Here is a 15,958-nt window from a genome sequence, read left to right on the forward strand (position 1 = left end):
ATAAGCTTCACCTAGCTACTGGATGTATTAATATTAAGATATTAAGATTTGATCGTTAAAGTTCTGAGTTGTGACTTGTGATTGAGAGATACCCTTATGAGAGTTAGAGATGTGTGATTGTGTTGTGAAATGCATAATACCTGTGAGATATATTGATTGTGCCACTACCCCGAGATGCAGTTATTATGTGTGTGATGTTTGTTGTACCCCTGGTTGTCTAATGCACAATCATGGTATTCAAATGTGATATTTGGATATCGGTTGAGAAAAAGTGACATAGGATCTTGAAACCAATTCTAGCTAAAACAACTATTCCTAGCTTGCAATTCTAGCCAAAGCGAAGATGATTCTGAATGTGAGTATAATTAGAAATCTAGATGGACGTTGTGTGTCTGTTTCACTTGATTGTAAATATCTGCGTTGTGTTAAGCACTTAAGCGAAAAACGCCATTGAATAAGAATTAGTATGGTGGAGGTTGCGCAGATATTAGAGCAGTTCCAAGCCTAGTAGTGGGTGTGGAAATTCTAAGGTGACTTATACTTGTCGGGATGTATTGTGGAACACATTATTAGAGTGGGATGTAAGGTAACATTCATCTGAGTACGGGTTCTTTTTGTTTTTAGTCTTCCCTACTTCTTCCAATCAAAATTATACACATTATTCATAAAAAATTATACACATTTTATCCCATAATTGACATATTTTTTAGAAGCATTTAAGAGCATAGGTTAATATTTTTTGTGAGAAAATGTGTAGTGAGTTGAATCTCATAGACTCACTAAAATCATGATATATTTCAAGACTCAAAACAGCACTGAATAATAACTTTTATATATATAATCTTATATTTATTAATCGTTTTTCTATTTGCATCTTTTTGTTTCAACAATCCATCTATATATCTTTTTGTTTACATCACTCGTCACATTTATTTATTCAATCTCGTATCACTTGTTTTACTGTCAAACAAACTAGTATTAAATTTCAGATGAACATGATCCTCAGTATCAATACTTCATGCAACAGCTCACAATATATGCACTGTGCAGCAAGTTTTCAGAAACTTAGATAATAGTGAAATTATTTATCACATATTAAATTATAATTATTTGATACTATAATAAGGTTAGATCATGTTTTCCAAAGTGAAAATGTTGCCATATTTTCATTATCTTTTTTGTTATTAGTATGCTATGAAAATTATGGATGGGTACCATCGGTGAATGTACTTCATGGAAGGAAGACATTGTGGACCCCCCAATCAGCAGATATCTCACCAAACTGCAAAAAAGAAAATACATCCAATTTGTCTAAAACATATGGTCGATTTAAAGAACCAACAGACCATGTCAAAAGTCTCAAAACCTTGGACCCAATTGTAAGGCCCACAATGATACCAAAATTTGGCCATCAATTCCAAGCACAGTACAAAAACTTGGACTCTTCCCTTTCATATTTCAACCTCTTCTCTGTTTCCATGTTCTTTACAGGGTTAAAAAAAGGTTTTATAGATTTTACCATTGAAAGATGCAGTGCAAGTTCCCATTAGGAGGAGGCAATGGAACTGTGCTTAATTCACTAGAAGATATGGAAGGAAAAGCAAAGGATGCAGGTGGCTTCACCCCAGGTGCCAGTGTCAGTGTCAGAAATGAATCTGACTGAGGACGGGTATTTGAAGCACTTTGGCATTCCATTTGACATGTGAAAATTTTGGTTGACAGGTCTGAACAAATGAAGTGTAGAAGGTAATTTTTTGTTCTAGATTCCAAAGATTGTTGTGAAAAATAATTTTCAGCCATCAAAGATATTATTGAGTTGAGTCGTGGACTAAGTCATACTATTAAGATGTTCCGCAGTATTGTCTAAAATTGTGCAACTACAACATTCCCAAAATCACTGCATAGGTTTTATTATTGCACAATAACACTCCTCTAAATATAGCAGTTAAGACTACTAGTCGAGTTACACTCTATCGGTTATACTAGTGCACCATACAAAATTGTTCTAGAATTACACCTCTAAATATGACGTCACTTGTAATATGATACTATGAACACTACAAAATCTAAAAGGACAATTTTTTTCAGTAAAGAGACAGAAAGAATATTTGGGACGAAACGAAAAAGAAATAAGAGAGAAAGCTTGGATTTATTTTAGAGTTTTAGTGTGATTTGTGAATTGATTGGAATCCTCTATTCATAAAGGAAGCTGCATTTGATCTGAGTAAATTCTGCGAGATAACGGTTTTTGACAAGTTCTTTGAAGACGAATCATAGAATAACACATATCATGCCTTATGTGGTCTTTCATAATCACAATAGTTTCATACGAAGAAGATCTACAATTCATAATATTTTAATTTTGCAGGAAGCAATCATTTTCTTAATCTTTATGCATGGAAAGAAAATCTTTATGATTTTGAAATTAGATCTTGAGAAAGCATATGATAACTTCAATGGAAAATCATCATGGAGGCTTTAGAGCAATTACACTTGCCTATTAACATGATGAGTGTGATTATAAATGGTATTTCTACTACCTCAATAGCATCAATTGCAATATATCTAAAAGTAATGCATTTCAAGCTTCATCAAAGTTAAGACAAGAATATATTTGTTGTGTTCATAACTTGTATATGTTGGGTCAAAAAATTCAAGACTTGGTTGATCAAGGGAGACGACATCCCTTGAGATTTGTAAGAGGTAATGGGTCTAATTTCTCTCATATATCTTTTATTGGTGATCTTGTTTTAGTTGTTGAAGTTTCACCGGACCAAGTTAACACGATCAAGGAGTTGTTAGATGATTTTTATCTTCACTCAGGACAAAAAAATTAATCGATAGAAACCAAAAGTATTTTTCTCCAAGAATACTAGTCATGTCAATGCAACTCACTTGACTCAAGCTATTGCCATAGCTCAACATGATGATTTGAGACTCTATTTGGGAGCCCATTTGTTCCACCAAAGGAACTCTAAGAATACCTTCTCTAATATTTTTGATAAAATGAGGAAGAAACGTTCCTCTTGAAAGACAAGAACATTGTTGATGGTTGGAATATTTACACCAGCTCAATCCGCTCTTACAAGTATCCCAAGTTATATTATGCATATATAACTCATCTCCTTGTGTTAATATGTGAAAAGATTGACAGAATATGCAAAAACTTCATATGGGGCATCACTATTGAGCATTGAAAATATCACTTAATTTCTAAGGACGATATTTGTAAACCAATGAGTGGAAGCTTGATATACTCGAATGGAAATTTATCATGGAATCCCTTAACATGTTAGGATTTCCTTTGAGCCATCAACAAGTCTCAAAAGATTCATTCTCCTTTATCTTTGATAGACTAAGATCTAAATTCACAAATTAGAAAACTAACTATCTTGCATTTGCAGGTAGAATCACTTTTGCTCAATCATGACTATCTAACATTCATGTTTATGTGATGTGAACCATGTCAATTCCTAGTTCTATTTGTGACGAAATTGGGAGATTATGTCACAACTTCATATGGGGTAATACAATTGAACAAAAAGCATACCATTTGATCTCTTGGAAAATAATTTGCAAGCCAAAGCAGGAAGGTGACTTCAAGAATCTCAAAGTCCTTAATCAGACATATATGACTAAACTTGTTTGGCAACTGATTCCGGACAGAGACATATTTTGGATTCAACTAACCGAAACCAAGTATAATTATGGCCATTACATAAAGTAATGTGTAATGGGTTATTCTTGATTATCATTCTACAAAATTTTAGAAGGATAATTGGATATTAAGTTGTGAAAATCTTTTTAGTCAATACCTCAAGCCATTCCACCTGAAGAATATGAGATTTCTATATTGAGCTACATAAATAGTATAAATTAGAATTGGAGTAAACTGCAACAAGTTTTGTTTGTGTCAATCTGTGAGATAATTCGACCCTTAAAGCTTTCAATTGATGCTTCTTCAGATTTCTCCATATGGTTGCTAATTGCTGATGACTAATTTACTCTCAAGTCAGTCTTTAATAACCTCACAGCCCATGAGGCCACTGTTGACTTGATAATATTGTTCAAGGAGGTTTGGACTGGCAAAATCCAACCAGAGTTAGGACGACACTTTGGAAAATGATACATGTAAAACTCCTAACAAATGTTGAGAAATGTCATAGAGACATGGCCTCCAACGAACTTTGTCAGCGTTGTCTCTCTACACATGGGACCCCTTTACACGTTATAAGAGATTGCAAAGATGTTAAACTACTTAGTAATAGAGTTATTAAGTCTGAATTCTAGAGTAAATTCTTTAGCATTGATACGTATGCTTGACTTGAATGGAATCTTACTCAAAACAATATTGGTATCCATTTAGCATGGAAAATGTTTTTTGGTGTGGCGTTAACGAACTCTGAAAAGATTGAAACTCTTTAGTTTTCTCTCAAAATACAAAGATGAGGGGTAATTGGGGCATTAAATTTCTAACCAAGTTAACTTTATTCATAACTCTTTGATTAAGAGTAAGGTTCTAAAGCAGAACTTGACTAACCCTAATCAAAAACACATGGATTAAATCCTGTGTGAAGGTTATTAAGATGAACGTTGACGGTGTTTACCCTCATTTTAAAAGTGTCTCCTTAACCCCTTCTCCATGATCAAGAATGGCTATACTCAGTATACTCTCTTGTTTATCTTTCTTAAAGAGATTATATCTATATTGCATAACACAAATTTGACCTACTCACTTAGTTATTTTATTCTCCAAGAGAAGCAAATAAATATGTTTATTTCTTAGCTCAACTTGGTCACAATATTCTTTTTTTTTTTTAAACGGTGTATCAAACTTTTTCTTTGTTAAATTTATTTTTTATGTATGACGTTGGAAGTTATTATTCTTAACTTACGTTTTAGTTAATATAATTTCTTTGTGATAAAAATAAAATAAAATATATATAATTGAAAAATAACAAATAAAATGGAACCTATACGTTTTTTTTACTAAACGGACTGAATCTATATTTTGATCCTTTATCTTATTTATTTGTATTAATTTGGTCATTTACTTATTCATTCTACCAAATAGGTCTTTTATATCTTAAAAAACATACAACATTTTTTGTTGTTGCAAATTCTTGTTTCATAAAAGGTGATGTGTGCGTTAATTGAGTAATATATCACTAACATTGTTAATGACGAGAGCTCTCAATAAAGCACCAAACTCTAAAGTCTCCTTTAAAAAATGTTTTACTAAGCCCATAATATTAGGTCTCTTATTAAAATAATTTTTTTAAAGTTCCGATCTATTATTTTATTATTTTTTGTGGGCTTAAGAGAGGAGGCTCATAGACCAAATATTTTGTAAATTTTGAGATTTTTTTCTTAAAAAAAATTTGAATTTATTTTTCTCAAAAAAATATCGAAAAAATTCAAAAACATTTTTTTCTCAGAAAAATTTTAAATAAATTTTTCTCAAAAAATTGTGAGAATTTTTTTTATAAAAAAATTCTAGAAAGAAATTGATTTTTTTTTCTCGAATTAAAAATATTTTGAGAAAAAGAATTGTAAATTATTTTTAATTTGAAAAATTTTATGGAAAAAATTAAAAACATTATTTTCTAAAAAAAAAAACTTGATTTTTTTTTTTATAAAAAAAGGTGGGGTCATATGTTCCATTAAGTTCACAAAATTTTAGGTGCTTTCTTTTTCTAGACCTTTTTAACTATGAAATTTGTTTGTCCCTCCAACATGTGAACTGAGGTTAATAATTTATGAACTTATTAAATTGACAACTCTATTAACGATCAACTGATGAAGTCCATCAACTTGACTTATTCATAAGAGTTTAGCCCCTCAAAGATAATTCATTGTAACAATATGATCCTTCAGCTAATATTTTAAAAACTAGACCGAAAATCGAACCGACAAGAACCGTAGATCATGATTTGATCGGTTCAACAGAATGATTAAAAACTTAAAAATATAATGCAAAATTTTATAGTTAATTAATACAAATCATATTTAGTAGATTAAAATTTATAAAATTCACAATTTTACATTAAAAAAAACTCATAATAAATACATAAAATAAATAAATAGACTAAAAAGGAAGAAAAAAAAAATACATTCTTGGAACATGATAATAAAGAACAGATCTATAAGAAAAGGGTAGTTTGTGTAAATGGATATGGACCCTATAAGTTAGGCCTACATTTGATCACTTAAGCAAAGCATGTGAAAAAATTTCCCAGTACCATTATACTATTTGAATTTGCCGGTATATAAATGAGTAAAAATAGTTTTATTTTTTTTGAAAAACTTTTTAAGTAAAGAACATCGTTTTCGAAAATATTTTTTGAAATTTTTTGGAAGTACCCGAAAACCTATTTCAACATTTTCAGAACATATAAAATATCGAAAACTTTTTTTTGACATTTTTAGAAGTTACCGGAAAACTTTAACCCACAAGTTTTTTAGAAGTTCTTTTTAATTTTAATTTTTTATTACTTTGTTATTTATTTAATTTATTTTTTAATTTATTATTTTTTTTAAAAGATGGGTACTGAAAAACTTTTTCACTAGTTTTCCGGTCCATGAGTTTATTGAAACACAACTTTTTAACCTTTTGTATCAGAAAATTTTAAAAAAGATATCCAATAAACACCTTTTTAACCTTATGTAATGGAAAACTTTAAAAAAGATTTTTCGTTATACACCTTTTTAATTTTCTGTACTGAAAATCTTATAAAAAAATTTCCAATAATTTTTGAAAATCTTTTATGTATCGGAAAACTTGAATTATTTGATAGTTGATAAAATAGTAAAAAAATTAAAGATAAATTTGACATTTTAAAAAATTTGTGGAATTTGTGGAGGTATAGGTAGAAATGCATGCATGGTATAAAGTAAAATTTTCAAAGCCTGTTTGTATTGAGGCCCAACTATCCGCAAAACCAAAATAATTGTAAATTGTTATTATATTTTTCATTCATGGCATTAGTAAATTATTTTGATTTGCCTTGTTTGTTCTTGGTGGTCGTCCTCGTCATATATCTATGTATTTAATTTAATCTCGAGAACAGAAAACAGAGACACTGAAAATATTAATAATTGTTGAGAAGAAAAAGAAGAATGGGAGAAGGTAGAGAAGGAGATTGGGAGTGCAGTAGTTGCAACAACAGAAACTACGCTTTCAGATCATTCTGCAATCGTTGCAAACAACCTCGTCTCCTCGTTGATAACAAAACCCCTGCTGATTCCAAGTGGCTCCCTCGTATCGGCGATTGGATCTGCACCGGTTAGTCTCTCTCTTTTTGTGTGTGTATCATTTGTTTATTGAAAATTTTGAATTTTCTCTTTTGGATTAATTTTTCATGTTTATCGATGTGATTCTTAAATTGAGTGGTTTAGTTTTTACTTCTTCGAGATTTGTTCAAGGGATAAGACAAGAACCAGTTTCCTGTATTTTTATTTAGTACTGTTAAGTTGGTATGAGTGAGTGGAAAATGCATCAATCAAATTGAATAAGAGACTTAGCATTTTTGTCACTTTTTCCCAATTGGCTTAGTTTACTAGTCTTAGTGTGGCTATTTTATTTTGCAAAGTGGATTTATAGTAGTTGGTATAGTTTCATGTGTGGTTTAGGGTGTAGTTCATGGTGAAACTTTGGTTATTGTAATTTCACTAATATCCCAGGTGTTGTTGTCAAAAAGTGGCAATAACGGTGTTGTAGGGCTATAGCATAGCGGATTTTGATGAATTTGCTATGAGAAACGCTAGTGGCACTATCCTAGTTTTGCTATTAGGGTTATAGCAGTTGCTATTCCAGTTTCCGATAGCCTATGAAGCACAGACCTCGACACTGTCACAAAACAGATACGTTGACACTAATGTCATAAAACATAGGACACAAACACCGATATACATTGGTTTATTATAATTAAATAGTGTTCCCAAGGGATTCCTAAAGTGTGTCGAAGTAAAAAAATATTTTTTGGGGACACTTGTTTGAGGTGTCATACGACTCACTTGTTGGACATGGCGGCACTTCTATTCTCAGAGGTGTCTGTGTTTCATAGGTGATAGCCGGTGTAGTGACAATAGAACAAAAAGGGAATTTTAGGGTTTTAAAATAATGAATATAAAGAATCTGCACTGCCAAACATTAGCTATTTTTATGATAGAAAAACTGAAGAGTCAATGAGTATTACTCCTATATATTCACCATAGCATGTAAACCTTTCAATATATAAGCTATTGTCTGCCTCTGTTCCATGTTCTATTATATTCAACATGTCTTTAGTTATATAAAAGTGACTTATTTCAACTGTTATGCGGCTTCCGCTATATGCTCGCAATGCTATCTGCTATTTCAACTGCTATGCGGCATTCAACTATTTCTGCAATCCGCTATTGATAACACTCCCAACTTTGTGTATTTTGTTTAAGTTAAAACCCTATTACTCTCAAGGACAGAGGTATGCCATCATGTATTTGAGCTGTATTTATGTCATACCTGTATAGGTTTTCCTACTTGTTAATGGTAAAATAATGCTCAAGTTTAGCTTGGCATGGGATTTTATGGTTTATGATCTTTTGTTTCCAATTAAGATGAAGACCTTGGTATCAACTAGGTTGAGATGTTTGTGCTTTTTGTATGTGTATTTTGTGTGGGATGGACGTGTTGGTGTGCGTGCGACGTGTTGGTGTGGGTTCCTTTTCCTCTGGCTCCTGTGTTTGTATGCAATGGAACAATAGGTTGCACTAACAACAATTATGCATCAAGAGAGAAATGCAAGAAGTGCGGACAACCAAAGGAGGTAGCGGCCATGCCAGCAATTGCTATGACTGGAGCATCTTTCCCCACTTATCCACATTACTTTTCCAGGGCACCGGGAGGACCAGAACAAAAGATGAACTTTGGATTGATTGGAAACGGGGTGCCACCGCAGTTGCTGAATTTGAATTCTAATTGGCCTGTTACTGGAGCAGAAAAGTTCGGTATCCATCCAGTTTCCCTATGGCTACCAGGTGGAAATTATAGTTCTGGACAGCCTTATGAAAGTTCAACTAGTCAAAACACATCTAATTCAAAAGGGTGGCGCAATGGAGACTGGATTTGTAACTGTGGCTTCCATAATTACTCCTCACGCTCGCAGGTATGGTCTTAAATTTTATATCGAAAGGGTGTTTGGCTACACAAGTAATCAAGTATTCATTATTTTTCTGATTCAATGTTGAAATAATTTGCAGTGTAAAAAATGCAATGCTTTTCCACCAGGTATGGCTTCTTTCCTTGGTGATTGTAAGTGCATATTGCATAAGCTGTATCTTCTATTTACAGATACTATGCTCTGATATCCGGTGGATAATCTCCCAATCTTCCCGGGACTCTTTAATATAGATGCTTTTCCTTTTTTTGGTAGCAATTGATGTTAAACTTCATACTGTTTCCACTTTTTTTCGGTGTTCAGCACTAGGCACAAAACGGTTAGCTTCTGAAGAATTGGTTTATGACTTGGATAACAAGAGATTGAACGTAGGACCTGTAAGGATTTTGTTTCTTTTGTTACTTTCTGATCCACTGACCACCGCTTTGGTTTTTCATTTACATCGTCTTTTTTTAATAATATTCTTCTGCTCTTACAATCTTACATACAATATTTCTTTTTTTACAGACAAATGATCAGCAGCAAACGTATTCCTGTTTAGAGCAAGTAGTAGGGACCAGTGCAGAACCAAAACCTGGACTCTTCCCTGCTTACACCGCCAGCATTAACTCAAGTTCGGCAATGCCCCCGTTGTTTCCACCTCAAGTTTCTTCTGCCGCACTCCTTGGAAAAGGGTAAATAATTCTTCTCCACTGAGCTTCATGCATTTGTGCCCGTACACACACACAAATATCAGGACATTTGTTATCTTGTAGTTGTACATCATATAGGTCTTCAATGACACTGTTGTACTTTCATAGACTCAAAATTTAAATTCTTTGACCTATTTGACTTTTTAGAGCTAAGCAATGGAGAAGTGGTGATTGGATGTGCACAAATTGCAACAATCATAATTATGCTTCCAGACTACAGTGTAACAGGTCATTCTCATTATGAAGGCAAAATTATGCTAGTCATTATGAATCCATCATGTATGTTTGCATCTGTCATCACTGTTGAATAATCACTGTTTCATTATTTGCAGGTGTAAAACACACAGAGTGGCACCGATGCAACCTGTCAATGCTGTGTAATGTTGAATTCATTGGTTGTATCTAGTTTTGTTATTTGCCCTTGTTTTGTTGAGTTTTGTTTTGAATCTATAGCATGTACTTTGCCAGCCAAATGTTGATATTCTCAACAGATGAATTATTTTCAAATATAAGACCTAAATGGTCCATGCTTAGAAGTGGCAGTGTATTTCTCAATTTCCAAAAGTTATATGCTTATTATAAATACTTTATTCAATACAATATACATGATTTTAGGGGAGTTGTGATTATTATGTTCACTTGTTTTGTTCGTGTATCCATCCTTCTCAAAGTTCAGTTACTATATTGTTACACAATCTTTTGGTTCACTAGTGTATTAATGGTACTCTTCACTTGATGTTCCTCAATTCATATGCCCAAATTTAATCATTGGCGTTCACTGAGTTTCAATGCCATTTGTCGATGACTGAGAACTGTAGACTTGCCAAAAAATTTGCATGGCTAGTCCAACTTCTTGTTAGATGCAACCATGGTTTTAAATTGTTCTCCAGAAATGCAGATGCGGTCCCAAATTCCAAGGTTTTGAGCTCTCCTCAATTGCTTTGCGACTACAATTCCAAATTAAGAGACCCTGATGGGAATTAATCCTCTATTTTTTTCAATGTTTTTAAATCTACACCCTTAAATCTCATATCTTCCTTCATTTGATTACTCTCTCCTTTTCAATGATGGTGAAAGTTTCAATGAACTTTCATGTCACATGAGAATATCCTTCCCCAACCATGATGTAACTACTCAATAAATAGCAAAATATCTACTGATATATTGATTATATATAGTCAACCCCTAGAAAACAAAAAGTGTTTGTACCCAAATGTAAAAAGAAGAAAACTAAAGGTATTATCATTGCATCTCTCATTTAACAAAAATCATTGTTTATGCTCATAAATAGTTGTAGTATTGTACATACATTCAAATTACACCCAATCTTTTGTATGCACAGTGATAAAAGACAAACCAAATTCTCAATGGTTTCATGAAATTCAAAATTTGAGATCAGGAAGATCCCTTCAGTACATCACCAGGTGACAGTAGAGGTGAATCCAGCTGATAAATATCAAGTGCAGGACCCACAAACCTAAACAGTATCCAAGCTCCAATCATGATAAAGATTGAAGCATATGCAAATTTATTAAGCCAAAAGAGAGCACCTTTCTCTCCAACATAAAGCTCAATTGCCTTCTCAGTTAAACTCATCTCCTCCCATTTCTTAGGAGCAGCCTTCACCTTACTGGCTTGCTGCATACCATTTGAAACAGCTCCATTCTCTCTCTGTCGTCTGGCTTGTCTTCGCGATCTTCTCCGTATCCTTAGTTCAACTGGTTGTTCATCTGTTGGTGCTTGAACTGAGTCTGTTTCATCGTTGTTCGTGTCAGTGTTACTACTGCTGCTGCTGCAGGTGATGATGGAGTGAAAAGTGAGGGAACTGTGAGGTTGAGGTGGGAGGAAATGGTTGTGTCTGATAGATGGTAGTGAAAATGAACGTCTAGTGAGAATGATATTGATGAGGGAAGGTGAGTTTGAAGAGAGGGAAGTGGTCTCCATCTCTCTCTCTTCTTTCTTGAATGAATATGGCTTAATGGTAATGTGTGGTTATATTTTTCTTATCCCTTTTAGTTATCTTGTCTTTGGGCCAATAGACAATTTGGAATATGTACTACATCATGTAAACTCCTCCAAAAGTAACTTGGTTTGGACTTAACTTGTGAACTTGTGAAAATTGATATGAATTACTTTCTGCACCCCCTGCCTCCAGTTTCTAGTTTCCATAACTTCATTTTTAAAGTATGGGGATAGAGTGTAATGGAAAAAATTCCAAATAAAAAAAAAGAGATTTTTGTAACCTTTTATCACAATAGAGTATGAAATAAATAAGTAAATAATAAAAAGTAATTATTTAATTTAAAAATTAGGTAATTAATTTTGAATGACGTGGAACAGACATTTGAATTAAAAATGTCAGATTTTTTTATTTGATTTGGATTTAAATATAAAAAATCAATTCAATTTAATTAATTTGGATTGGATCTTTGAATTTGTCAAGAGACTGATTTGTTTCTTACACCTCTATATAGGATAACACTCAAGAACCAGAAGTTTAATATCTATTTTGGACAATAAATTCTAGAATTTTTATTACTTTTTTTTATATTGATATCTCAAAATTTATTTTTACAACTTTGTTTCCACTTTCCAGTGTGCTCCTAGTATATTTAATTAAATTATTTTTTAACAAAAATTGAAAAATATTAATATGATTTTTTAAAGTAAAATTTAGGTGAATTAAATCGTAAAATGTCATTAGGGTCACATACTGTTCAAGTCTCAAAGTTGTCCTTATACTAGAAGTTAAATTCAAACCAATATCTCTTACTATAATTAGCTTAGGGAGGGTGAAAATGACCTAAATGTTAATCTAACGACACTAACGAATTTATTGGATGCACAAGATTGGTTAAAAATTCTAAATGAACTAGAATAACCCTAGGGATGACGAAAATGACCTAAATGTTAATCAAATGACACAAACTAACTTATTGGATGCACAAGATTGGTTAAAAATCCTAAATGGACTAGAATAACCCTAGGGTGAACGAAAATGATCTAAATGTTAATCAAATGACACAAACTAACTTATTGGATACACAAGATTGGTTAAAACCCTTAAAAGGACTAGAATAACCCTAGGGAGGACGAAATTGACCTATATTAATCCAATATCACAAACACACTTATTAGATGCACAAGATTGGTTAAAAACCCTAAATGGACTATAATAAGTCTGGAGAGGACGAAAAAGACCTAAATGTTAATCCAATGACACAAACACACTTATTGGATGCACAAGATTGATTAAAAATTCTAAATGGAGTAGAATAAGCCTAGGGAGGACGAAAATGACCTAAATGATAATCTAATGACACAAGCACACTTATTGGATGCACAAGATTGATTAAAAACCCTAAATAGACTAGAATTAGCCTAGGGAGAATGACCTAAATGTTAATCCAATGACACTAACGAACTTATTGGATGCACAAGATTGGTTAAAAACTCTACATCGACAAGAATAACTCTAAGGAGGACGAAAAAGATCTAAATGTTAATCCAATGATACAAACATACTTATTGGATGCACAAGATTGGTTAAAAATCCTAAATGCACTAGAATAAGTCTAGGGAGGACGAAAATGACCTAAATGTTAATCCAATGACACGAACACACTTATTAGATGCACAAGATTTGTTAAAAACCTTAAATGGACTAGAATTAGCCTAGGGAGGACGAAAATGACCTAAATGTTAATCCAATGATACTAACGAACTTATTGGATGCACAAGATTGGTTAAAAACACTACATGGACAAGAATAACTCTAGGGATGACGGAAATGACCTAAATGTTAATCCAATGACACAAACATACTTATTGGATGCACAAGATTGGTTAAAAACTCTAAATGGACTAAAATAAGTCTAGGGATGACGAAAATGACCTAAATGTTAATCCAATGACACAAACACACTTATTGGATGCACAAGATTGGTTAAAAATCCTAAATGGAATAAATAAGTCGAATGATGACGAAAATGACCTAAATGTGAATCCAATGACAAAAACGAACTTATTAGATAGACAAGATTGGTTAAAAACCCTAAGCATCAAACCACTATCCCTTTGAGTCGTAAGGATATGACATGAGTTAAATATTATTCTGATTTCAAATATATAAGTCAAAGAAAATTAATGTATTTAGTTGAAACTTTAAGCCAAATACATCAAAAAAAATTCACTTGTATTTGAGACTAGATAAAATACTTTACAAATAAATAAACTTTTATTGGAATAATGGAATTATATCTTACTAACCACATGTCAATTAGCTTAATAAATATAGAAAAATGAACTTAAACTTTTATTCAAATTTCAAAAGTACAATTTTATCTCTTTTCAATTTAAAATTACTATTTTTTTTTAACAAGTACCCTGCCAAGTCACATGTCAACATCATATCAAAGTTCATTTATCGGATAAAGGAGATATTTTTAAAGGAAAAGTGGAAAACCACACACTTGTAAATATGATTTTAGTTTATTGTAAAATAAAAATGACAGTTTAGTTTACCATTTTGTTTTCTTCATTTCTTCCTTATGCACACATCTCTTTTATAATTTATGATTCATTTAGTGTAAATTAATTTTACATAATATTTTAAAAACTAGTTCGATGATCAATTCAATAAAAGTATAGAGTTAGTGAATTATTGGTTGAACCACGAAGTTATTGGTCGAACTGCACGACTCAATTGGATTAAACCGAATGAATCGGTCATGTGAATCAATCACTATAAAAAAATATTTGTATTGAACTAGAATTGATGACATGACTGAATCTTTAAATAAATTTTAAAAATATTTAACTGTTATAAAATAACAAAAACAACATTTAAATTTTTAAAAAAATTAATATATGGAGCACTTTTTAATTCAATTAAATATATAAATAAAATAAAATGATCGTTTGTAAAATAAAATCATAAATTATGGTGGCGTTTCTAAAATTGGTTTGAAATGTGTGTGTATATATTATTAGAGGCATTGGCATGTCCTCGGTAGTCCATGTAGGACCTGTGTTCAACTCCTCCTTGTGCCCCTTATTTATTTTGGTTCATATCGGTTTGAGTGCATCATTGGTCTGATAGGTCACTCTAACTGTCCACCTCCTTGATTTTCGGTAGGTTTGGTATGGTTTTCGAAATACTGATTTTACAAAGTGGTATAAGGTACTTATTAAATTAGACATGACAAGATGGTGATTTTTTATCCGACGAAAATATATAACTATTTTACACCGTCACGGTCAGCCATAAACCCTGTGCGACCAGAACATTCGCAGATGACCCCCAATTAGGGAGTGCCTCAAATTTTTTATATAATATATCTTACATTTGAAAAATTATATTTATATCCTTAATTTTGTATACTGATCACTTTAAAATTTTATATTTATACTTTATGCCCAAAATAAATACCCATTTTTTAAACAGAGACTATCTTCTTTGACACTAAATTTGATTTCTCTGAATTATCATCTCTTATTCACACCCATCATTGTGAGTATACGAAACACCAAAGTTCAAATGTTATAATCTTGATGTTAGAGTATTCTTGATGGTCATGTTTTGTGATTTACTGATTTTGGAACTCAATTTATTTGAAAGGATTGATTTACTGATTTTAAGAACTCATTATCTACTAGGATTTAATCTGATGTTAGAGTTTCAGATTTTAGAAACTCATTACTGATTTTGTGATTTATGATGATATTGTTAGATCCAAGAAATTAGGATGTTATTGACTCTAAAATGATTGGTTTTTTAGTTACGAAATATCTTAAAATAGATTTATCTATTGCAAAGGGTCCTAAGGATAATTCGAAGAGACATTTTACGGCTAATGGGTATACCAAAGTATTATCAAATAAAGATAAATGCGATAGAGATTGACTTGTTTATTCGAAAGAGCTTGACATAGAGATTAGTGAGAGACATAGAGAGCATGAGATAAGCATGGATCATGTTAAAAATATGACAACTTGGTATGAGTTGTGTCAAAGGCTGAAAAAGGGTCAAATTATTGATAAAATGACTTAAAGATTAATTGTGAAAGAAAAGGAACATTGGAAAAATGTTTTAAAAAAAATTATTTC

General features: G+C 31.9%; 2 protein-coding genes across 3 annotated transcripts; one reads left to right on the forward strand and one right to left on the reverse strand.

Moving 5' to 3' along the window:
• The first annotated feature begins 6,987 nt into the window (after positions 1-6,987).
• Positions 6,988-10,488, forward strand: LOC101491400 (uncharacterized). 2 transcript variants are annotated; one of them, XM_004509296.4, is made up of 7 exons: positions 6,988-7,285; positions 8,746-9,146; positions 9,241-9,268; positions 9,462-9,535; positions 9,666-9,832; positions 9,998-10,078; positions 10,183-10,488. In XM_004509296.4, the coding sequence occupies exons 1-7, from the start codon at positions 7,120-7,122 to the stop codon at positions 10,229-10,231; spliced, it is 966 nt and encodes a 321-aa protein (XP_004509353.1). In that variant the 5' UTR covers positions 6,988-7,119; the 3' UTR covers positions 10,232-10,488. The 2 variants fall into 2 exon arrangements, with proteins under 2 accessions (XP_004509353.1, XP_027192578.1); XM_027336777.2 differs by having other exon boundaries at positions 7,146-7,285; positions 8,774-9,146.
• Positions 10,489-11,066: 578 nt separating this feature from the next.
• On the reverse strand, positions 11,067-12,073 carry LOC101491926 (uncharacterized). Its single transcript, XM_004509298.4, has one exon. It carries the CDS (start codon positions 11,792-11,794, stop codon positions 11,246-11,248), a length of 549 nt encoding a protein of 182 aa, XP_004509355.1. The 5' UTR covers positions 11,795-12,073; the 3' UTR covers positions 11,067-11,245.
• Positions 12,074-15,958: the final 3,885 nt, after the last annotated feature.

Source organism: Cicer arietinum, chromosome 7, assembly GCF_000331145.2.
Source record: "Cicer arietinum cultivar CDC Frontier isolate Library 1 chromosome 7, Cicar.CDCFrontier_v2.0, whole genome shotgun sequence".
In the NCBI taxonomy this organism is placed as follows: domain Eukaryota; kingdom Viridiplantae; phylum Streptophyta; class Magnoliopsida; order Fabales; family Fabaceae; genus Cicer; species Cicer arietinum.

What these genes read in the sequence shown, in the direction of transcription:
- LOC101491400 (XM_004509296.4), top strand. Translation starts at nt 7,120, where the DNA reads ATGGGAGAAGGTAGAGAAGGAGATTGGGAGTGCAGTAGTTGCAACAAC. An exon ending in AGAGATTGAACGTAGGACCT is followed by an intron (nt 9,536 to 9,665) that starts GTAAGGATTTTG and finishes CTTTTTTTACAG; the next exon opens with ACAAATGATCAGCAGCAAAC. An exon ending in GCCGCACTCCTTGGAAAAGG is followed by an intron (nt 9,833 to 9,997) that starts GTAAATAATTCT and finishes TTGACTTTTTAG; the next exon opens with AGCTAAGCAATGGAGAAGTG.
- LOC101491926 (XM_004509298.4), bottom strand. Translation starts at nt 11,794, where the DNA reads ATGGAGACCACTTCCCTCTCTTCAAACTCACCTTCCCTCATCAATATC.